At 43.6% G+C, this 23,891-nt stretch overlaps 1 protein-coding gene across 7 annotated transcripts in view; it reads right to left on the bottom strand.

Moving 5' to 3' along the window:
* LOC119378843 (obscurin) overlaps positions 1 to 23,891 on the bottom strand; it is a 177,822-nt gene that overhangs the window by 18,915 nt on the left and 135,016 nt on the right. For 6 of the 7 annotated variants that reach the window (XM_037647871.2, XM_037647875.2, XM_037647876.2 and 3 more), the window contains 18 exons: positions 23,290 to 23,465; positions 22,935 to 23,052; positions 22,205 to 22,380; positions 21,980 to 22,085; positions 21,303 to 21,481; positions 20,421 to 20,614; positions 20,197 to 20,349; positions 18,746 to 18,984; positions 18,339 to 18,455; positions 14,740 to 14,915; positions 10,923 to 10,994; positions 9,934 to 10,371; positions 8,704 to 8,910; positions 7,821 to 7,951; positions 7,190 to 7,346; positions 5,338 to 5,619; positions 4,253 to 4,358; positions 1,796 to 1,996 (listed from right to left, as the gene is read on the bottom strand). In XM_037647871.2, coding sequence (XP_037503799.1) covers positions 1,796 to 1,996; positions 4,253 to 4,358; positions 5,338 to 5,619; positions 7,190 to 7,346; positions 7,821 to 7,951; positions 8,704 to 8,910; positions 9,934 to 10,371; positions 10,923 to 10,994; positions 14,740 to 14,915; positions 18,339 to 18,455; positions 18,746 to 18,984; positions 20,197 to 20,349; positions 20,421 to 20,614; positions 21,303 to 21,481; positions 21,980 to 22,085; positions 22,205 to 22,380; positions 22,935 to 23,052; positions 23,290 to 23,465 — 3,228 coding nt within the window. The remainder of the gene's footprint in view (positions 1 to 1,795; positions 1,997 to 4,252; positions 4,359 to 5,337; positions 5,620 to 7,189; positions 7,347 to 7,820; positions 7,952 to 8,703; positions 8,911 to 9,933; positions 10,372 to 10,922; positions 10,995 to 14,739; positions 14,916 to 18,338; positions 18,456 to 18,745; positions 18,985 to 20,196; positions 20,350 to 20,420; positions 20,615 to 21,302; positions 21,482 to 21,979; positions 22,086 to 22,204; positions 22,381 to 22,934; positions 23,053 to 23,289; positions 23,466 to 23,891) is intronic. The other variant, XM_037647874.2, reaches the window with a different exon arrangement.

Below are 23,891 nucleotides of genomic sequence, written 5' to 3'. Positions count from 1 at the left end.
CGTAGCTGCTTTACCGCAAGGTTAGTGCTTAGGTGGCAGTGCATCCTTTACAGGTGGCGAATAAAATGAAAGGTCCAGCGTTCGCGTTGTTTCGCCATAATTAGCGTTTCGGTGGCACTGCACTTTTTACAGGAGGACAATGATATATAAAAGTTTGGAAAAAAAAGTCACCGTTTCACCGCAAGGGTGAAGCAATGAATGCGATAGCAACAAATTGTAGTGCTATACGAAGTGAGGCTGGCAGCTGTTTTGTATCCGATCTCGCGTAGCTACAAAACGCTGGTGTAAGAGAATACGGCCGCTCCAGGGAGAGATGCTCTCCGCATAGTCACTTCGCGTTGAGAGCACAGCACGTAAAGGGTGTACGAGCCGCCCGCTGTGATGGCTGTCGAGATAGCGCGCGCGCCAGCGATCGCGACCGCGCCCTTAGATTCAAAGTTCAAAGTGGCTGCTCGCGTGACACCCCCCCCCCTCCTCGCGTCTTTTCATGGTCGTTAAAGACGGGCGGGGCGTTTCCTGTCTGCTTCGACGGCAGGCCTCCCGAGTGGGGTGATGTTATCGCATGCACCCTCCGAGCGACGGAAATGGACCGGCTCGTTTGATCTCTGCTTCGGCCGCGTTCGTTGCCCCCGCTCGCGCGCTTTTTACCCGCGGTAGAACGTACGATGCGCGCGGGGGAGCTTATCAATTTGGACTTCATACGGGAGGGACATGACGGCGACGGCCAAAACCCGTCGAGAGTGTCGATATAATTGCTATCGCAAAAAATAAATTGTGCAGGAAAACTATCGCATCGACTTTTTACAACTTCGGTACTTGAACTTATCAGAAATGCGTTCGATTGTAAAGGTGTTGCAGGCTTCATGGTTCCTTGTGAAAATTTGTTTTTCTTCATTTTGTTACGAGCCGTAATAATTACATTCATCCTATTATAGTATGGTTTGAATATTGTACTTATGACTCGAATTTAAGCAGACTGCCGTGGCGCGGCCAACTTTAAGCGGAGCCTGCCAGGTTAAACCCACTCTTTGTTCATGGCAGCACATTTGAGTGCACTGCAGTTGCGGCGCACAAGTGGGCATGTCACGCGCTGTATTTCATAGTTCGCGCGCTTTCTTCAGAACGTAGAAAAGAATAATTACGCAGCCAGTAGGGGGTCAGACGCTGCTGAAATACGACCTACTGCTTTCTCATTGAAAAAAAAATTGTCCTATACTTAATACTTGCAAACTTGTTTAGTTATTCCCGATTAATTACGCAAAATAATGAAAATAAAAAGTTTTACGGACTCTATACAATGGGAAACAACATGCATTTAGTCGCCTCCTTCTTGAATACTTTGGTATAGCTTTAAATATCGGCAAAGATTAGCTATAATGTCCGATATAGAAGAACATGGCGTTATAAATTGTGTTTATGTTTACGGTGTTTCGATAATCTAAACACACCACACCTGGTGAGTTACATTAAATGATATATCAACGCCATTTAAAAAAAGATACAAGCTCACAATATAGAGGCGAACAAATTCGCTGTAGTGCAGCTTCTCCGCAGTCCTTGACAATCACTAGCACAGATGACACTAACAAAGCTGTTTACTTAGGTGTTAAGCCGTTTCAGTTTTTTTTTTCACATGAACAGACCAACGAATGTAACCTTTGCTTAGAGCTTGACCTTGGAGTGTAAATGTGCCCGATTAGTTTATTGTAACTTCTCTTTATATAGAGTTAAGTTTGAAAGAATGCATTGAAACCATTTTCTTTTGCTAATCCGAATGAAAGGATGTAAAGGATACAAGTCTGTGATCAGTGACATGGAATTCTTCGTTTCAAAGGCGTCCCAGAGACGAAGGAGTCGAGGGTGGCATAGCTGGTTCATCATGTCCAGCTCGGATTTCATCCAGTCTTTGAATTGACCCCTTCCGTGCATTGTCTTTGCGCCAAAGCTTCTGCCTGTCGAACGTTCCACGGCGTGGTACGTGACGCCCTGTGTGCCCCTACAAGTGCAGAGAAAAAACAAGTTTCAAGCGCAGTGCGCAAAAAAAAAAAAAAAAAAAAGCAGCGGAACGAAAGCTTCCTGCCCTCAATGGCGGAGGAAGGTTTCGGCGCCCACGCAGTCTATCTACTTACCGCGGGCCGTTTTCTTTCAATTTTGGTGACTGTGGCGGCAACGTTGTTTCATAGATTTAAAAAAATGTAGCGACAAAAAATAGATAAACATATACCGCAGAAGAATAAGATGAAAAAGTCGTCATGTGACCGCAAAACTTAGCACAAGCGGATATATGCATCTTAAATTTATGATGTTCCGAGTGCTTTCTTTCGGCACTGTGTCAGCGTGATAGCTTGTGTGCACCTGTTTAGAGGGGATCCTCTAAAGAAATCATGCCAGACAATAGGTGCGGTGAGTGACATTTATCGTCTTTCCACATAATGTGGCAGTAACTTAATCGGGTATTGCGAAATACGCGCTACGAATAGAGCGCTAGAACACTTGTCAACGTGCCAAGCACATGCAAAGGGTGCTATTGCATTTCACTATATGATCAGACTAAGGAAGATACAAAATATCGTCTATTACATTACACGTATTGTGACACATGTTAAGGGACAGTTGAGTCCACTAAGAATGAAACGTAAATGACATACTGTTGAGATGCACTATTGATTACAGTTGGTAGAGTGTTAGATTTCATGCGCACGTCTCATGACCTGCATATATTGATGTATCGTTTGCGAGTAAAGAGGAGATGTATATTAAACGCAGTTCATGCACGTTCTCTCGAGCTTGTTTTATGTTTTAAATGCGAAGGATTCCTTAGCTAACGTTTGGCACTACGAGCATTTCTATCTATCTATCTATCTATCTATCTATCTATCTATCTATCTATCTATCTATCTATCTATCTATCTATCTATCTATCTATCTATCTATCTATCTATCTATCTATCTATCTATCTATCTATCTATCTATCTATCTATCTATCTATCTATCTATCTATCTATCTATCTATCTATCTATCTATCTATCTATCTATCTATCTATCTATCTATCTATCTATCTATCTATCTATCTATCTATCTATCTATCTATCTATCTATCTATCTATCTATCTATCTATCTATCTATCTATCTATCTATCTATCTATCTATCTATCTATCTATCTATCTATCTATCTATCTATCTATCTATCTATCCGCCTACGTATAGGTGCTTTCATGATTGCCTCCTTAACTTGGTGTAGACCAAAATTGGCATGGGGAGGGTAAGAGGGTTTGACGAATATGACTGTTGGGTCATGACATGAATAACGTGAAAATCCTGTCGCGTACGTCGTCAAACCCTTTCCTCCGGACATTCGTTGCACATACCCGTTTACCACGGGCCGCGGTGTACGGGTATGCGCCACAGGTGATTGACACTTTATATCTACCCAGAAACGGCGAGAACAGACATTGGTAATTTAAATGCGAGAGCGTTAAGGAAAACGGACATCGGAAGCGTTGACCCGACGAATGGAAAGAATAAAAATTAAGATCCGAGCAGGACTCGAACCCAGGCATTCTTCGTGGCAGTCAGGTATTCTACCACAGAGCCACGCCAGGTCTATAAACTGGTTTGGAACAACAGCCTATGCAGCCGTAATGTTGGTGCAACGTTAGTTGTGGTTGTGGTGCTGGCTATGAAATTTTACAAAAAAAAAACAAACACTAAGCACTGCATATGTACTCCTACGATACAGGCGTCATATCAAATTAACGCCCGTGGTTCCAGTGTAGGCTCCGCTTTTGTAGCAGTCTAATAAACATTGCATTTGTATTCTTATGATTCAGCAAGCTATATTGAAGCATTGCTCGCTCCCGGAGGAATGCATTAACGAAAGTTACATATTATATTCACATGATTGCACCATAAAGTGCACTTAGTTTCGATAATACTGACATATGTACTCTAACGTGAAGGCTGACGTTACATCGCACCAGAAGTTACCTTTAAACGCCGGTGTTTTCGACGTGCTTGGTAAGCCCACGATGTGCACACAGCTACTACACTTCCAAAAACACGTCGATTCACCTCGTAACGCTTGGCTCAAAGCCATAAAATACAGCATAGAAGTACTCGCTGACTGCTTCGCAAGAAACCGATTCCCACAACGCCTGGGATCTGCCGAATTTCTTTTTTCTTGGAGCCATCTAGCAACTGTCGAAGAGGCGCGCAACTAGCAAAATGAAAAGTAAGACACGACTCACCTTCCAAGCTCATCACCAAGATTGTAATAGTCTTCCAGATGAGTCGACTTCGGCCTGATCACTTTTGGTTGGCGGTACGTTCTCAGGTCAAACTCAGACTCGTCCTCTAAATAGTGGGAATGACACAATATCCTGCGTTATTCTCAGCTCCTGTTTCTGTGTAATTATACTGCAATATAATTAGCCTTTTCGTTTAATAACGGTTCGTACCGATATTGTCAAATTCAGCCATACAACTCATTACTTTAGTAAAACGAAATGGGTGGTATTGCTAGAAACTTGCGCGTCGTACAAAAGGCGTTTCAAGGAGGCTAGGTAAATTTGCTTTGATCGAAGCGAACTCGCAAAGCACTGAAAATGCCCAAAAATGAAAAGAGTATTCACTAGTGTTTTGGCTCTTGGCGATAGGTAGCAATGTGTGGTTAACTTAAGAGGCACGATGAAGAAGGCGGCGATCTTGTTTGCTTTCTGCGCGAAATTTATTGTCAGGCCGCGTTGAGTCTCCTGCAATTCACTGAAAGATGACACATTTGCTTAATCGTGGAACGTATCGGCATCTTCTGAAATCGATCAGTTTGTGGCTGTTGCACTTTAGCTATGTCACAGAGGTGTAGGTCAGCAGAGCTGTTGTAACGTGCTCAAACCAAGAGCTAGTGTGAAAGTTGCGTTATTACAACACTGGCGTGTTATGTGTTGATTTCATAACTGTTAGTTAAAATGCAAAACAAAAACACACTATGAAGGAGAGACGCGAACTGTTGCTGACTATCAGTTATATTACAGGTCTGTAAAGAATGTGCTTGCCAGGACTTGTTTGTGGCATGCATGTTAGAACCCTGAAATGCGAGCCATCAATGAAATGTCTCCGCCATGCATTTCCGGCTATTCTTTGGGCTTTGCTCTCTGAGAGTGTACTTTGAAGAGTTATAAATACCGCAGTTACTAGCGTCCATTATCATAATAGTACATGCCGAGTGAAGGCCAAGTGTCACAATTGAAATTAGCAATTAACAGTGAGCGTGGTTATAACGAAGTATTGCTAAACTTTTCAACATTTCGCTCTCCTGCTGGGGCAGGGTTATTACCTTCAATACTCAGCATAGCTGAGCACGAGGCCGTGCCGGCGATGTTGGAGGCGGAACACGAGTAGAGGCCAGCGTCGTGGGCTATGGAGCTATTTAGTGCCAGTGTGCAAGTGTCGGGTGCCTCCCAAATGATGTTGACACGAGAACTGTTGCAGATGGGTTGCCAGTCTTTGAACCACTTAATCTTGGGGTAAGGTTTGCCGATGACGCGACACTGCAGCTCTCCTCCACGTCGCAGCATTATGGTTGTCGGTTCCAGTCGTTTTGTGAAGACTGGCTCCTCTGTAAGTAGATAAAATGAAATAATTTAGTGCATAACGATCGTTCCTCCTTGATTTGGACGCATAGAGGACTACGTCCACGGAAATTGATTTGCTGGGTTACGTAGCGCTATCGGGCGCATTGAGCTGCGCAGTGAATAACGTACACGGAAATAATGAGTTATGCAATTGAACTGCACGAGAAAGACACTTGTGTCAGCAAAATTATATTTTTCGACAGATATTTAAATAATTATTTCTAAACGTGCAGTTGCCAACTTGAGTTCATTAAGGCTACATCCTGGCGTTTCTTGGTGTATTACTTTAGTACGGAAAGCCGAGCTAGTTGGTACGGATTCATAGTGCAATAGCGCAAAAAACACAGGGACACAGGCAAGAGAGACGGTACAGGCGCTGTATCGTCTCTCTTGCCTGTGTCCCTGTGTTTTTTGCGCTATTGCACTATGTATATTACTTGTCTGTTTCAGGAATGCGCAAGAAACTGCGGTGTGAAGTTTACAAAACCCAGTCTCCCGTTGCTTGTATGCATAACAAGTTACTTTCGGCAATTGTAATAAATTGTAACGGAACTTGTCTCTCTGCTAGTTGCTGTATAATTGATGAAATCGAAACTGGTTAATATATAGGTACAAGAAATGAAAGAACATGAACGAAGGGAGGCTCTTGCCTTACTGATGCGCGCTCATTTCCTTTCTCTTTTTTTTGCCCTCGTTCTACTCAAGCAGCACGATATTAGACTTGAATTTATGTAGCTTAGATAAGCTGATAAGCAGCTACCGCTGTACCGTATTCACTTATAAGTAGTGAAATTAGCTAATATATTTTCACTCTACTGCGCAATAGAATGCGCATGAAATACCCAGCAACCGTTCGAAACATCGCCCGCCCTACTGAAGCGCTCCCTCCTAATGCCCTTCTATAACCTCATGCTTCTACTTGACTGCCTTCGCCTGGTAATTGAGAGATATGGGTCTTCTCTCAACACGCCTACCACTTGCCTTTATACTCCATAAATCCTCAAGACTTGCCAGCGCACTACATGACGGGCATTCGTTTCGCCTACCATGCCTTCCATCCGCCCCGTTCGTTGCGCCACTTACACAGTATCGGCTTTGGCACGCCGCGCTTTTTACGCGATATCACTCATTTGCACCGTGCGCTATGTGGCAATGCATTCAATCTCCTTAATTCAATGAGGTGCCCGACGTCCTTATAACGTACTCGGTTGAGCGCTATTTTGAGTAACCAGAGGATAGAGGGGGTGGATGTTCCACGTTTTGGTTACACGCGTACATTAATCTTTGGAACGGGCTCACTGTCGCTTCTAAAAGAGGAAAAGTTGCTAAAGTGGGCTTTCATCTGACTAAACACGCTATTGCGGAGAAGCCAGCCCTAAAGTTAGCGAGTGCAGGTGCGCAGTTACTTGAAAATGGTGTCGACTGTTCGCGCATATAGGTCGCATCTTGAGCGTTGATCTCGAAATTGAAACTAGCTCGACTTGGTAGGCTGCACATACAAACATCTAAGCGAACTGCGATTACATCTTAGTACAGTGCGATGTATCCGTTTACCTGCGAGTTCAACGTATATTGTTTTCGTAGCTTGTCCGTGTTCGTTGACTGCTGTGCAGGTGTATGGGCCGACATTATCCTCAGTCATGCGAGAAATGAACAGTGTAACCTGGCCGTTGCGGTCCTGCATGCTGTTGTATCGTCCACCCATTTCAACCTGGAAAAAATAAAGAACTCCAGGTAACCATACATCCAATAACCAGTATTGTTTTTACTGAATCAGAACCACAGCTGTTACAGATTCGCCTGTGTTTCGAGTGATGACGTTTTACTTGTGGACGATGGTAGATTTACGTTAATGGCTTTGGTTAAACGGAAACATAAACTATGCGGATACATTACAAAGTACTTTTGTACGTAATAAAAAAAAAACACAGCTAAACTTTTCTGGTTCCTGTTACTCTATGCAATAAAGGGCTTCGTTTGTTTAGATTTCGGATGAAGCAACTTATGTGACTCAACTAAAACCGTCGCTTATGGACGACGGCAGTTCGTTACGTGTTTTTATGATCTTACCCGTGACACACGATTTCGAATCTCAAAGAGTGACTTTTGTTATTCAGCACAAGTACAAATGGCGTAACTGTGGGGCATCCAGTACTTTACACTTGAAATTAGAAAAAAAAGTAACCTTTGTTCCTTTGAACGTCCAGCTGATATCGGGCTGAGGGTTGCCGTAGACCCAGAATTCGATGCTGACAGGATGTCCACGTATTCCATACATGACATCCTCTTCATGACGGACAAATACGGGAGCTTCACCTGCAGACGAAGAGTATTTCAATTAGGAACTTATGATGCATGAGTTACTGCGATGCAAAAAAAAAAAAAGGCATTCCATCAACGCCGACTTAAAGCAGAGCGCATTACTTTCTGTATCAGCAAGAGGCTCAGTCTAGCGGCAGAACATGGACACGAGGATTTATGATAACCTTTGGACACTTCTTTGACGTACTCGAAGATTTTGATGTATCAGCTTTTCGGCTTCCACTTACTTGTGTTCAAGATATGAGCATTGTTCGCTTGATGCCTGCTTTTAAATTGAAATGGATCCTGCATATATTAAAATCATTGCTCTGTAATGTCTGCCTTATATTAAAGGCATTGCACTGTATTAAGTTGTACTGAATTGTTTCTTTTGCTTGCATGCTACTGAGGCAGAGGTAATGTGCATCTTCAAAGTTCTGTCTTTAACACTTCGCCCGCAAGGCCCCTTTTCGTACTTAAGACTAACAGCGCGGAAACGACAAGGACGAAGGAGAGTAACTAACACGACAGACTTTTCTTAGTTTCAAAAATTAAGATTTTTTCTGGGAATGCTAAAAAGTGGTTTGTGTTCACTGCTTTATTTAGCTGTCTTACAGAGCCACAGTGTTGCATCGTTCTGCATTTTAACTCTGCGGCAAATCTTAGTGAAATGTTATTCCTTATAAAGAAAAATAGGGGAAAATAGCGTTATCCTCAATGGAGCGCTCAGATTTCAATGAGATGCATGTATCAGTGAAGCAGGTTACCTGGTTTATCGAGTGGAGGGTGCGGAATTTCGTAGTCCTTTGGCTTGAATTCTTTAGGAACAGGCGGTGATCCTCCGAGACGACTACGGTGAGCAGTCACATAGGGTGAAGGATCACTGAGGCCGTGTTTGTTGCCCACACGCACGCGGAAGCGGTAGTCCTTGAATGGTTCGAGGCCCCGGACATCCAGCTGCGTGTCCTTCACGCCTGCCGAAAGAACACGGCGTCAAGATGAGCGCGGAACTTCTAGACACTTGTTCTTCATCATATTGCTGTTTCAATTGAGGTCCTCTTTACAAAGTTTTTCCTTGACCATCTAACGAAAGCTGGAACATGGAATGGCCGGAATCAATCAATCAATCAATCAATCAATCAATCAATCAATCAATCAATCAATCAATCAATCAATCAATCAATCAATCAATCAATCAATCAATCAATCAATCAATCAATCAATCAATCAATCAATCAATCAATCAATCAATCAATCAATCTGTACATCATAATGGGGTTAGAGTCGAATAGCCGCGCTGCTTATGGAACTGCGCAATGAACTGTCGAAACAGGGTAGGCAATATCAGATATATATTTAGGAAGCTGGAGGCTTTCTAGCTATACATTTTTTATTTCGGAGCCGTCCGATATGTAGTTTTTTAGTCTATTGTATTTTTTGTCGGTAAAAAAATGTTTTGCGCAAGTACATTTAGCCACTCAAAGTTGTGACTTTCGGCACTTCGATAGAAGAATAATGTCTTCGCAAGAGACGCTTAAGTAGGATATAATTGTGGTGTAATGCTGTCGTCGCGATTATTCTGTTCACTGTACTCAATAAATTGCATTTCATTTAGTACAGGCGAAAAAAAAAACATAACTGACATAAAATTATGCTTAAATTAAATGAGTTATGTAGCGTTCTGGCGCTGACAAATACATTAATTTAACGCAGCAGGGAAATTGTGACGAATTGGATTAAATGCGTACAATAATAGAAGGAAATACTCTCTCCTCATTGCCAACAGAAACTCGTTTGAACTCGGCCGATCTTCTTGAACGTAACATTTTTTTTAATACTGCCCATTGGGCTACGTCGATGTATTGCAGTAAAGTTCAACGTATGGAAGGGGGCGACGTCCTAAAGCAGTGGACATGTACGCGCTGGTTTTTTGAAACATGCGGCCGATGGTGCACTGTCAGCGTTGCGAAAAACAATACTGCCGTCATTGACCTCACCTGATCTGTAGGGCGACCAGTTGCCGTCCGGCAACGGCGCCATCTCCACCGTGTACGAGACTGGGATGCGAGACCTGCTGGGGGGCGAGGGCTTCCAGCCCAGCGTTAGGTCGCGGTCCGTCATGCGCCGGATGTACGGCTTGTCGGTGAGCGGATCTGGAACGCCTGCGTAGTACGGCTCGGGTTCAAGGTCAGGCCGCTTGATGCGGTCGTACGGCCTGTCCAGGTCATCGTATTTCGGGTGGGGTGGGTGTCGAGACTTAGGGTCGTAATCGGGCCGGTCAAAGTCCCGGGACGGGAGGGGCGACAAGGGCGGCAGTTCATGCGAATAGGGGCCGCTGTAGGGCTCGCGCCGCCGATCGTCTCGCGGCGGTGACGGCCTATAGCCGTTCACTTCAGGGTACTGGCGTGGGGAGGGTGATCTACCGCGCCGCAGGTCTGGAAAATACAGAGAACACATGCACAGTGCAGGGCTCCTCTTGGTCGTGCTACAGGGGCGACGACACAAGTATCGACCAAACAACTACACCACGCGTGCAATGCGTGCGTAAGATATGCTACGTATGCATTTGGGAGTAAACAGTGCTAGGGACAGGAGACAAATATCTAAAAGACATAGATACGTTGGGTAGCGTGCGAATGGGGTACACAAGATGCTCCTTTACTACAAGCAAGTTTATATCAGGTGTCCCACGCGATTTGTGCCAAGATTTAAATATGTGCAAATACAAAGTAGCTGGAGAAAACCAAAGTAATGTTGCTTGCCGTCGCTTGGGGAAAGTCAGACATTTTTTGCATTTTGTCTGCTTACGTAATTATTTAGTACTAATTATTGAACTTCTCAGCTGTTATAATGAGATAAAAAGTGGGAAAATTGTAGGTCATCCTGAAAAACCCGACAGGTTTCACTATTTTGCGACTGCTTTCTAGTTAGTCGCTTAAAGAAATGGATATTCAGCTTTTCTAAAGATGGTAGCCAGAAATCTCACCAGACTTTTCAGGAATGTCGCGGCTTGGGTACTTGTCCGTTGATGGTCGCCGCTTTCCGTCATCGTATGGACCTGGTCGAACGGGAAAAGTACAGCTTCGTAAAAACGAGTATTTTTACCAGGCAGTTCAGGAAGCAATCGGTGTGCGTTTGGAACGGTAGTCTAGTTTATCCATATAGTAAGTTTGGGTGTATTTCAAACGAAAGTACAAAGTAAACGCTGCAAAGTTTCGTACTTACTGCTCTACAGACTTTAAGGAACCACTCTTCACACCATGCGTTCAATTATTAGAAACCATGCGGCAGTTTTTCTGTGGCATCATGAAAAAAAAAAAAGTAAGCTGCGTTACCAGTACTCGTGAGTTTGTCAAACTAACGCTTTTAGTTAGCCTGTGAATGTTAATACATTAGGTAAGATAAAGGTTTTACCAGGTTGGCACTCTGAGTGTTAAGGTCCACTGTCAAGACTAACATCTAACAATGTCTGTTCACGGACGCTACTCGAGAAACACTTGTGTTTTCGCTTGAATATTGGAAAGATTATGCCTTACCTTCTCGGCTTGTTACGTATTTATATGGGTAGCCGGTGCATTGTGCGTTGGTTAGACGCTAAATGAGTCTAGCAAATGACGTAAGCAATGATGTTCACACTTGGTGGGTAGGATGATTACACAGACTATCACAGTTTTTCATAAACGGTGCTTTGCCACGCAAAGCCGACTCGTGAAAGCGTACGAATCGTGCGTTCTAACTGACGCTTAGAGATTACAGGTTCAGTTGCAGGGTGGCCACTACAGGTTTGTCGTCAAAATAATACTTACCTTTTCGCCTTCGCGGGTTGTGTGGGAAGACGTGATGGCAACGAGCATTGAGCCGAAATGCGTAACTCGAGTGACTAAAACTTCAGAACGAGCAACATTTGTTGCGAGGATTTTGTAAACAAGAATTGTCGTGGTATTGTGAGCTGTATTAAAGAGAGTGTGAAACGGAGGTTATAATATATACGATTGTTGCAGGCGAAAGAACGACGCTCAGGAATAAATATCTTTTTAAATTAGATACTCCAAACGTAAACATACACAGTTGTATAATATATTAAGATGTGTTCCCTGTTCTGCATAACCACTGCTTCCGAATTACAACAGTGTGGGCGAGTTCAGGGAAATCAACTGATTAATCGCTAACTACCTTTGAGGGTCAATAATGGCTCAATTGACTTTATAGTACATTCTTATCTTCGCGATGCAAAAGAAGGGTTCTACCATAATTCATTGCAGGGCGTTTCTGAACTTGACTCCAGCTTTCGCAGTTGAGGCGCCTCGGCAGCACACAAATTTTCTTTATATAAGACAAAGGCATAGTTATTCACTAGTTTTTTTAGGTAGATTTGGTGCCGTTACTTCTGTGAGAACTAAAAATTATTGTAAAGCTTTAGTGCGCGCACGACTAGCTTGTCATTTAATTTTTCCGGCGCTATGGCCTAAACTGCGTGCAGTGGTTACAAATAAAGCATCTACTTCTACTGCTTTAAAAGCTTTAGTGTTGCCTACACAAAAGTTTCAGAACTCCGAGCTCCCGACACAGCCCAACATTATGGCGTATCGCCATGCCAACGCTGTCTTTTAGAGAAAAATTACCCTATTGAATAGCAACGTTTATTTATTTATCTTCTTCCTTTTTTTTGCAGTGGAAGTAACTTTTGTGTAAGGTAACACTGCTTTTTCAGTAGAGAAATCCACAAGCCAGAATAGGTACAGCAGACCAGCTTTAATGGCAACTAAGTGGTGAACAGAACAGTAAAATATACATTCGATCGTTTTATACAGAGTTCTGTACACACTTAAGATTTATCTACATACACTGTTGGCATGCCTCGGTGAGCTCGATAAGTTAGTTTTTCTAGGACTCTCACAGCTGACAGAAATATAACGATTACATAAATACAACGTTGCACAAGAAAGACATCAGCAAAAGACAGTTACTTTAAAAGGTCCACTCAAACAGGCCGTTGCTTCGACATTAAAGCTTCATTTTGCAAGCGGCTCTGTGCCTTAAAATTTTAAAATGTGAACAAGCACAAGCTGTTAGGCTATTACAGGAAGTATTTTGTAGAGCAAAAATGAGTGTTAAGGCGGGTGAAGTGACTTGTATTAAACGGCTGCGGATGAATTATGAGCGGAACTTCAGGGTGTCCGAAATTGTGAAAACATACTTCAAAGTTGTGATGTCTTAGTATATTGGTGTACTATCATATAATGAAAGTGTTGTAAGTGCACTCTGTTCATAGTTTTCTTGCAAAACATAGATAGATAGATAGATAGATAGATAGATAGATAGATAGATAGATAGATAGATAGATAGATAGATAGATAGATAGATAGATAGATAGATAGATAGATAGATAGATAGATAGATAGATAGATAGATAGATAGATAGATAGATAGATAGATAGATAGATAGATAGATAGAGAGAGAGAGAGAGAGAGAGAGAGAGAGGCTAGATTGATTTGGTTAAAAGTGAAACGTTTCTGCAACAAATGACTTTGAGTGGACCTTTCCCTCAGTCGCGCTGAGCACAAGTGGGAGTTATGCAAACCAACATACCCTGTGGTTGAAACTCGAGTTGCATCGAAGAACGAGAATGTCCTTAATTGTAACTGTTCGCATCGTCGGCGATTACTTCGCATATGGCTTCGTGCTAAAAGCCAACGAGATTTACACAGCGTTGCTTACGTTTCTAACAAGGACTAGCACATACGAAGTAACTTTATGTCGTTAAGCGGTGACAGCTGGGCTAGTTGGTTCTGGTGAATACTGTGAAATCTTCTACCGGCGAGCAAAGACACGGACAGGATGTTTGTCTCTTCCTATCTTGTCCGTGTCTTTGTTCGCCAGTACAACGTTTCACAGTATTAACGTTATGTCGCTGTGCCCTTACGCGCGAGCGCGTGGTATCATTTTGTTCCATATCCTTAAGCGCATGCAGTATTTCTCACGTTTCTTGCATAGGTTTTTGAGTGTGCGCATGGTGTTTTCAGCGCACTCAAAAATTTTCTGAATAATTAATCATATTATAAGTTCTGTAAAAAATCTAATGAGGAAATGTATTTATTTGTAGATGAGATAGGTATGGAGTAAAAGGAGCCAATTTAAAGGGCGCACTCGCTGTGTAAAGACGGGTATAAATAGTAGCTTCCAGTTCTTAATTGAGTAAGACACTTCTCACGAACACAGTAACACCGTTTACGAGAACGAGCTGGTAAAAAATACGAAAGAAAAGTAATATCTCGGTGTGATAAAAAGAAGCAAAAGTGAACTGTTTACGAGTCTTAGTTTCTTCTCGCTTTACGAACTCCTGGCTTCATGAACAACGCCCGCATCATGTACTTTTCTGGTGCCAAGCTAGTCACTACGATAGGTAAGTACAAACTATGTACACAAGTAAACATTCCGTGCTTGATTGTGCGTTAGGTAATATTGTCCACGACGCCGCGCGAGAGGAACTATGAGAAAGCACGGCCCATTCAAAGGCCGAAGAGGCTCAAAGTATTAACCAAGGGCGCCCGCGCTCACCAAACTCTGAGGCCCGCGTGCTTAGTTTCTTTTTTCTTTTCTCAAAGATCGCATTGCTTGCTCGCACAGGTGAAGACGTACTGGTTGAGGTCCTCAAAGAAAGGGGCTTCTTCGCACGGCGCGGGATTTTCCCTCTGAGACAGTATAATCACAAGCATGGACATAACGATGCCCATCGCAACGAGGCACGGCACAAGCGGATCCATGTGCAGCAGCTGCGAATGCCACAGAAGGGATTCCTTACTCTCGACCCTCAGGGTGGCCATGCAGGTGTCACTTCCGTACGGATTGTAGATAGACGCTCGGTATTCGCCTAGGTCCTCCGGCTTGCAGTCGCGGATCGTCAGGCGCAGCGTTCCGTTTGGTTCCAGCTCCATCTTGTGGCGACGGGTCATTTCGAGTTCTTCGCCGTCTTTGAACCTGAGCGGGGAGCCAGGAAGCGTCAAATACACTCAACATGCACGAGCTAAATGCGACCTATGGTCATGACTTTATGAGGCTGTGGCTTTGTGGCCACGCTCTCGGACTGTGTTCCTGCTACAAGCCTGTCTTTGCAAAAATATACGAAATATCTAATAAAATATAGTTATTCAAACATTCTTGTACCGCAGCTTCACGAATAAGTTCTTAAGGTCAAGGTCTGGGCGGATTTAATTCACTGTAGTATAACGCTGCCAAGGTACATGGGAGAGAACACTAACAACTTGAGATAATTATAAACCTGTGGAGCAGAAATAGTTTATAACTCGTGTGTTCAGGTGTTTAAAAAACATCAAAGAGAGCTAAAAAGGATAAAAAAATCAGCAGCTACTTTCCTTTTTTCATGCGCGAATGTTAGACGCTAAGCACAGTGACGTTTACAACAACGCAGATTTGCACACTTTAATGGTTTGGTTTGCCGTAAATAATGGTAAAAACTGCGTGGAATTATTTAATTTAGATGTTATTAAAGTTTAGATGGGTAACGTGCACCTGCGATACGTGCCGGGCGATAAGTTATACGTGATATCTGCTGAGGACAATTGCCTATGGTTCTCTCCTGTAAGTTTAACTCATATTGAAACCTACTTTACGGCCTTCGAAGGATATGCCAAACATACAAACTCGGAAGTACTGCCATTTAGAATAAAGCCTATAAAATATGTATGTTACCTATAAAGTTACCTATAAAATATGTATATGCACGCGTTTAATAAAGGTCCCATGTGTACACCGTATCGGTAAATAAAACCAAATCCAACTGCCGTGAGTGTGTGACATATACTCGCTACGATACCACTGTGAAGTGTGGCGTCACGTGCTACGTGACGCCAAAAGGTAGAAAAAAAAAGTGGTCGGCACTCGCCGCCATGGCTGCGGTCGGCGCTGACTTACACTCCTAGGGTTTAAAATGCACATATATATAGGTTCGGTCCCTGCCGGCGGCAAGTTATCGTTTCGTCCACTTTACTTTCTTCACATTTATATTAGGGGTGTGCGAATATTCGAATGTTTCGAATATTCGTCGAATATTACATTCGGAATATTCGTATTCGATTCGAAAATCGTGTATTCGAAAAGTTTCGAATATTCGATAACTTCGAATATTCGAAAAATTCGAATGTGCTGCGTTCGTATCGTAATGTGCTTCTGCTGCGTTCGTATCGCTAAAAACATTGCCGAGAGGAGCGATAAACATCGTAAGTACACGGACGCACGATATCTGCCTGCGACGAGCGCCCCAATACGTATGATTTATTGCTGGTGCATCTCCAACGTGCAGCGCTGTTGGCGATCATGTAACCATAGATTTTCAATATTATGCGGCCGTCACTTGCCGCACTACCACTCGTTCACTATGTGGGACCACTTCTGAAGAAAGACAGTGGCCCACGGGACTGGTGGCGTACTGTAGGCACCTTCAGATACGCCAATCTGGCAAACCTTTGCCCCATGTAACTCCCTATACCAGCCACTTCTGTTCCAAGCGAGCGTGCCTTTTCAGTAACCGGGGGGGGGGGGGGGGGTTGTCTCTGTTACAAGGGAGCGCCTGCTGCCTGATCATGTGGAGCAACTCATATTTCTTCATGATAACATGTATTCATTACTTTCATTGTGCCGTGATATTTGCTTGTGTTGTGATGTGCATTGTGCTGGCCTAGACATTGTGTTCTGGAGATAGCATTGTATGTTTTGTTGCCAGTCAGGCTGTTAATGTTTTCTTTTTTCAAATAGCTACATGTTAAATAAAATACTGTTACTGTGGAGGCATTTTTCTTTTGATATTCGATATTCGATTCGATATTCGAAGGTGGATATTCGTATTCGATTCGTATTCGAAAAATTTGATATTCGCACACCCCTAATTTATATCCCAATTATTACAAATAACATCCCCTATATTTTCCTTGGCATTATTGTGTGTTAGTTCTCATTAATATTGTATCTAACAAAGAAAAACAAGCCTTTAAAAGTTGTTTTCTTTCCTTCGTTCATAGCGAGGGTGTCGTTCTGGCAGACTTCGTGCCTTCAGGTAGTATGCGAGGGATTATTGGTCAGCTGCCAGCTCGTAAAAAGATCACGCGCTACGTGACGCCAAAGGTCAGAAAAAAAAAAGAGTGTTCCGCACTCGCCGCCATGGCTGCGATCGGCGCTGACTAACACTCCTAGGTTTAAAATGCACATATATACCCTATAAAGTGGACAGGGGGATGACCGCCGGCGTAGCTCAGTGGAAGAGCATCGGACGCGTTATTCGAAGGTCGCAGGTTCGGTCCCTGCCGGCGGCAAGTAATCTTTTCGTCCACTTTACTTTCTTCACATTTATATCCCAATTATTACAAATAACATCCCCTATAATTTCCTTGGCATTGTTGTCTATTAGTTCTCATTAATTTCGCACATGTATAGATGCACATGTATTCACATAAAGAGTTACTTATGGCTCGCTGAAATACTGAGCATGACGCCTGAAAACTATCAAATACTTTAAGCAGATTAATTTTAAGCAGATTAAGATTAAAATAACGATATCGTTATGAACTGTGTATCACAGCGAGACGAGATACAGTGCGGTAAGACATTATGCTGCGCGTGCGTATAATGACAAACGTTATAATTATATAGTTCGATGTTTAGGCATCTTTCGGCTTCGTCAACATCAGATGGCCGTCATGCGGTTTTGCCTCACAGTGGCATCGGCTGTAGATATTTATATGCCATTATCTCGGAGAGAGCGTAGTTGCTCACGGCGGTGCTCGGAGCCAAGGTGATTGGCTGATGAAAATGTATGATGGAAACGCGCAAGAGCCGCATAACTGTCAAAAATGAAAATTTGAAGCCTGAGAGGCTCAGAATCACGCTCATACGCTGTACCCAGTGCTCCGAGTTCACAGTGACGCCACAAAAGGAGAAAAAGCCCGTTGTGATCGAACTGGACGAAGGTAAACCGCAACGAGAGCCTTCGCGTACACCTACCCATGTCGAAAAGGTAGAAGCCAGAAAGGAAGCCCTGATACATACGGCAAATGTCACTCTCCTGTTTGCGGTATAAATGATTGAATTAAAGGAGTCACTGGAACCTACGTAGCTTTTCGTCTATCTGGTGCCGAGCTTAGTACTATTTTACTATTTCCCGAAACCTTAATATTACTTCGAAAAGAAAAGTTAGAAGCGTTGCAGCCTGACCGTGTGTTAAATTTTGTCTTTAGCTGTGGTAACGCCAAAGATTGAGATGTTCGAACCTGGTCGCGGTCAGCGTTTATTTCTTTGGAATTGCGACAAGCGAGAGTAAATACTTCTGAGAGGGCTTGATTTCACCGATAAAATACACTAATACACAAATAGTATTCGAGATATACTAACCATTTAACTTCCGGCATGGGGGAGCCAGCAATGCGTGCGGTGAAAGTTGCTGTGTCACCTTCAGGCACTCTCAAGTTCTCAAGCCGTTTTACGAATGATGGTGGCTCTCCCTTTTCTCTGCAAAAGAACGGGCACACAGAAATATTAGGGAATATGGAGGCCTGACGCACAAGCTATTTATGTCTCTGATGATTTACGTAAAACGACTTTTTTTTTCGTGCAGTTTACTGAGGAAAGTACGTGATACGTAGCGGCTTAGCGAGGCTTATTATCGTTGACCTTTTCGCTGCTATTCTCAAAAGCATAAACACAAAAATGAACACGAACGCATAACTGCACGCTCGAGGCACCTGCCTGTCAGCTGTAACTTTACAGCTTGTATAAGAGACTCTAGCGTCAGCACTTACCGGATTGTGACGCGAGCGCTGCACTTGTCTTCTCCCACGGGGTTTTTCGCCAGGCATTCGTACAAGCCGCAGTCCTTGCTTTCCGGCCAGGGAATTGTCAGTGTGCAAGTCTCGCCCTCTTTGCTCATGGTGTATCTCATGCTGGGCTCGATTACTTTTCCGTTGTAGCGCCACGTGATCTCCGGCTCGGGGTAACCCTTGACCTTGGCCACCAATTTCAAGGGTTCGCTTGGAGACGCCTAGAAGAGCAAGGTTACGAGTTAAACACATTGTGAATTAAGCGCCAACCTCATGTTAAAGCACGCTAAATTTCGATATTCTGTGCACTTTCCTTTTATTTCTTACACTAGTGCAATGTTTTACATTATACTCCCATTTTTTGCTGAAGAAACGTCGACATTTGGCTAGCATCCTATAAGCTACAAAGGCCGTCTCTATTAACGCGATAGCGTTAAAGAGCTCGTATCGCAGAAATTCCGCCGTCGGCGTCGGGGCCGTTGGTTGTGAGCGAAAAATCATCATCTTGTCCGTTACCGAAAAATCGAAAAAGCTGCAAATAAAATAAAAATGTTGGGTCCGAGTGAGAATCGAACCCAGGCCGTCTGCGTGGCAAGCAGGTGTTCTACCACACAGCCACGCCTCTGCTTGGAGCTGCACTGAAAGTAATTTTCATGCTTCCCAAAAATACGCGTCCTGTATAAAGGTGTCACAGTACGAGATGTAATATCGCAGTAATATTGCGTGGTACAAGCGTACATTGCCATCGGCCGTCACACCATGTCAATATCATAACGACTTCGTGGTTTAGAGAGAGCCACCCATTACAAAAGGCGCACACATTACTACGCGTATTCCCTTAAGACCACGTAGTGGGTGCATCGCAACTTCGAAAAACTTTCTCGCGCATAATTGCTCCTGGTTTAACGCATGCTACCCATTACATAAGGCACACACCTTAGTGCGCGCATTCTGTTACACACACGTTGTATTCGAACTCCGCACTAGGAACAGAATATCGCTATCTCGTTCAACTCTTAAAGGCGAAGCTTAAGCGTCCCCCAATTTTTTTATTAATTTGTACAAAATATCAATGAGCGTCATACAGTTATCATTGAACAGCGTGGAGTACCCCGTAAGAACAGGCAGAGACAGTATACAGACCACTGTGTTTCGCCGTCTCTGCGTTTTGGACCTACGTTTTTACATATATACGGTGTCCAGTGGACTATACCATACTACCAGGCCACGGTATCTAACATTTGAATAAATATGTGCGTTCTACGTGCTGCAAAAATTGGTTTTAGCGAAGATTTTGCGGGGTTTTGTTTTGTGACCATTTGTTTCGTGTAGAGCACTCTACCGAGTTTGCAAAATTTTCATCTGGAAGCGCCTCGCTCAGTGAAAACATGCAGCACGCGCCATATATGTATATACGCAATGCTTAGTGTTACCTCCGTATCAGTCAGGCGCTTCGTAAAGTACGGCTTGCTCATTGCGGTGACGCCAACTGTCGCCTTGGACGAAGCCTTTCCGGCGCTGTTTGTTGCTCGGCACTCGTAGCGACCAGCATGACTTGGGAGGCTGTGTTTCGAAGAAAGCCTTGCCTGCGAGGAAGAAATATCGCTTTTAAGCTCTTGGTATCTGTATATAACGAGGCTTGAAGAAAGGAGCGCACCTTGCGACCATCAAATGTCGTCTCGAGTTCTGCGATGCGTGGTATGGGCTTGCCACCGAAGAACCATTCTACCTCAGGTGTCGGGTTTCCGGTGATCTTAGCTTCCAAAGTGAACGGTTCGCTTTCCATCACCTCGACATCGTCGAGAGGGGAAACGGTTGGCTTTTCTTCGGCCTTGTCACCGCTGTCGCTTGCTGTTGAGGGATGAAAGTATACACAAGATATCAAAATGGGTTCCCTAAACCGTAACCCCTGTAATTTTATGAATAGAGCTCTCTACTACAGCATTTTCTACAGATCGCATGTTCCTCTCTAATGTTAAACGCCATAATAGCACTTGGTTCCGATAATTGATGCAGTGTATTAAAAGTGGATGGGGGTACGAATATTTAAAGTTTTGCACAGTCGATTTAAAAAACAAAACAACCGAAGAAGCATTGCATGATGATGTCAAGCAACGTAAAACACCCTGCATGCGTTCGTTTTCCATCGCTTAGCGAAGCATCGAAATGCATTGTAGCGTCGAAAAAAGACAAGTTCTACTTCTGGAAATTAAATAAATATATTTTTGCTTATTCCTGTAAGATATATACTACTCGCTTTGAGCTGTAGCAGAAAAAGTTAGTTTGTGAAGAACACTACACAGCAGGTAAGCGAGATTTTCGCTTTCATTTGTGGTGGTGGACAGTCACCCCTGCTATACTGATTCTTCTTCTGCCGCTACTGCTCCAGAAGTTACCACCCAGATCTGTGCAGCAGAGCCGCTTGCGCTCTTTTCCCTCGTTACGTTTATCACCTGTTTATCATACAGGAGTCAGCCGAATTTATCGGTATTGAGGTTATATTAGAAGTAAAAAACAATGTGTTCTCGAAAGCCGTTACCTGCAACAGTGAGCGGGGCTTTGGTCTCTTGTTCTCCCAGGGGGTTCTTAGCTTTGCAGGTGTAAACGCCGGCGTCCTCCGGTGTTGCCTTGGGAATATCGAGGGCTACGTCGCCGGACGGCGTTTTGGTCTCCGTGATTTTCTTTCCGTCCGGAATCAAAGGCTTACCGTCCTTCTGCCTGCGAGCGCAAAACGTGATCGGGTATCGTTATTTTTTTTATTAATATTTTTGACTGCACATGACTCAAGCCCACAAGGAGAGATTAGGCGCTTAATAATTAATTATTCTCCAGCGAATAAGTGGAAGTAGCTTTCTGTGGGACGGACTGTCTGAGAGTCCCGAGGTCTACTTGGGAAGAGAACACAAAACGCGAAGAACATATTAAATCACGAAACACGAAACAAGCCGCAAGGGTGTCAGCTCTGGAGGTGTGGCCTGGGTATTTGTTTCAGGTGTAAAGGCGCCAATATGTACGCAGATAAAGATAGATATACGCATACAATTATTGACGCAGTAGTTCGTGATCCTGTGTGAGGCTATAATGTGTTACAAAACAGAAAACTATTGCATAGCATTTCATGCAAGCATAACGAGCTAATTATATATTCAACTGAATTAAGTAAGCAATGAAATGGGAGGAACGAAATGAAGCGTTGGCCTTCTCTAAAGCACTCACCATTCTGTGTCAGGAGTAGGCTGACCAGCGAGGGTCGTTTCCAGCCTGGCCGGGTAGCCCTCCACCACTTCGACGGGCTCCAGAGGCTTGACGAATTTTGGCGCGTCTAGAAGCGTAAGTGGACATCAGTTTACTCGAGAAATGAGGAAGCATAGGGTAACAAGATAAAACGCAATGAATGTAAACTGAAATGAATGCCCTTGTGAAGTCAGACAGAAATCTTACGGTTAACAGACACCGGAGCGGAGGTTCTGCATTCGCCTTCGTCATTAGCTGCAACGAGGTCGTACTTTCCGGCATCCTCCGGCTTCACAGGATCGATCGTGAGGGCTACGTCTCCACCGGGTGAGGTGGTGGAACGAATGCGGTTATCATCAGGCAACTCCTTGCCGTCCTTAATCCTGCACGTCAGGAAAGGAATCGTTTGTAGAAGGCAAGCTTTTTCGAAAGCTGAGAGGAATTGCACGTATAGACAAAACCCTGCGGCAGTAATAACCGCATGATTTTTTGTAGTCTCTGTCTTTGTCACTCTAGTAAAAGTTCAAGTCTAGTAGACAGCGGAGTCTACCTGAACAAGAGTGAATTATATAATTCTTCCGAGAAAGCACGGCACTGCGTCGTTACTTTCGTTTGGCCAGAGAAAAGCTTGAAAGATATTGCGTCTAGCAGTGCACTCCTCAAAGCTAAAGCGAGTGAGAGTTTGCTTGTAAGCCTGCTCAGTGTGATATGTTACTATGGAACACAAGGTGGCATAACCTCTCACAACCCTTTAAGTCATAAGAACGCAGCGGAAAATACATAGGTAACCGCACGCGATGACCTCTGCATCCATATGAGCTGCTCTTCTGATCACACTGGGAAAGAAGAGACCGCTTTGCTTGACCAAGGTCGTTGCATCAGTCTGTTCGAAACAGGACGCAAGTTGGAAGTTGTATGCATGAATGTAAATAGTCACCATTTGACGTCGGGCATGGGGTCTCCGGACACCTTGGCTTCCAATTTTCCAGGTTCGCCTTCCGTGAAAACAGCTGGCTTAAGCTCGTCTACGATCTTGGGCTCGTACTTCGGAAGCTCTAAAAGGAAAGAAAAAAAAAAGGATGAAAAACATGTAATTATGTTGCTTTGCAGGCAGCAGTTTACGCCCAGACATCAACTACAATCCTCCAGAGAAAAAAAAGTAATAAAAGAAGAATTGTAACTTCGATATCTTCGGAGGGAAGAAAAAGAAAGAGCCTCCAAGATTGCCTGTAAAGCGCACTGCACACACGAGCGACGTTGCACGCAGAAAATGTCATGTCCGCAGTTCTTACCAGCCACCTTCACGGCGCTCGTACTTTCTGCCTTGCCTTCTGGGTTTTTGGCCACGCAAACGTATTTCCCTGCGTCGGCTGGTGTAGCGTGATCGATGGACAAGAGAACAGTGCCGTCCGGTTCTTGAGACAACGCCACCCTCGAAGAAGGCTCCAATTTCTCGCCATCTTTGAGCCTGGAAAGTACGTAGAACGCTCTTAATCATTGTCTTCATATTTTTCTAGTGACTTTATACGTCTGGCAGAAATGGTGATACTGGTCATGGTGATGTTTTTAATTCCGAATATTAAGGTTTAAAATGATCTAACCTAGTTTCTTAGATCCCGTCACAGAACAGCTTTTTCAATATATTGAATTAGTAGTGCCATGTGTCCTACACGCAGTTTGTAAAACTGACTGAGCAGAACAGGACGAGAGAGATATGCATGCTCATATGTGTTCATCTATTTGTTCTCCTCAACTTGCTGTGAGAAGCTCGAGACAGAATCACAGTGTTTTGACCTTAGAAATCACAGCAAGGAACGGTATCAAACCTGACACGACGATGACCAAAAGTAGAGTATTGATAAACGATTAATTAAGTAAAAATAAGTAAGATGTT

This window comes from Rhipicephalus sanguineus, chromosome 1 (assembly GCF_013339695.2).
Source record: "Rhipicephalus sanguineus isolate Rsan-2018 chromosome 1, BIME_Rsan_1.4, whole genome shotgun sequence".
NCBI lineage: Eukaryota > Metazoa > Arthropoda > Arachnida > Ixodida > Ixodidae > Rhipicephalus > Rhipicephalus sanguineus.
Note: the sequence above shows the minus strand (reverse complement) of the source record. Positions and strands in the feature narration are given on the sequence as shown.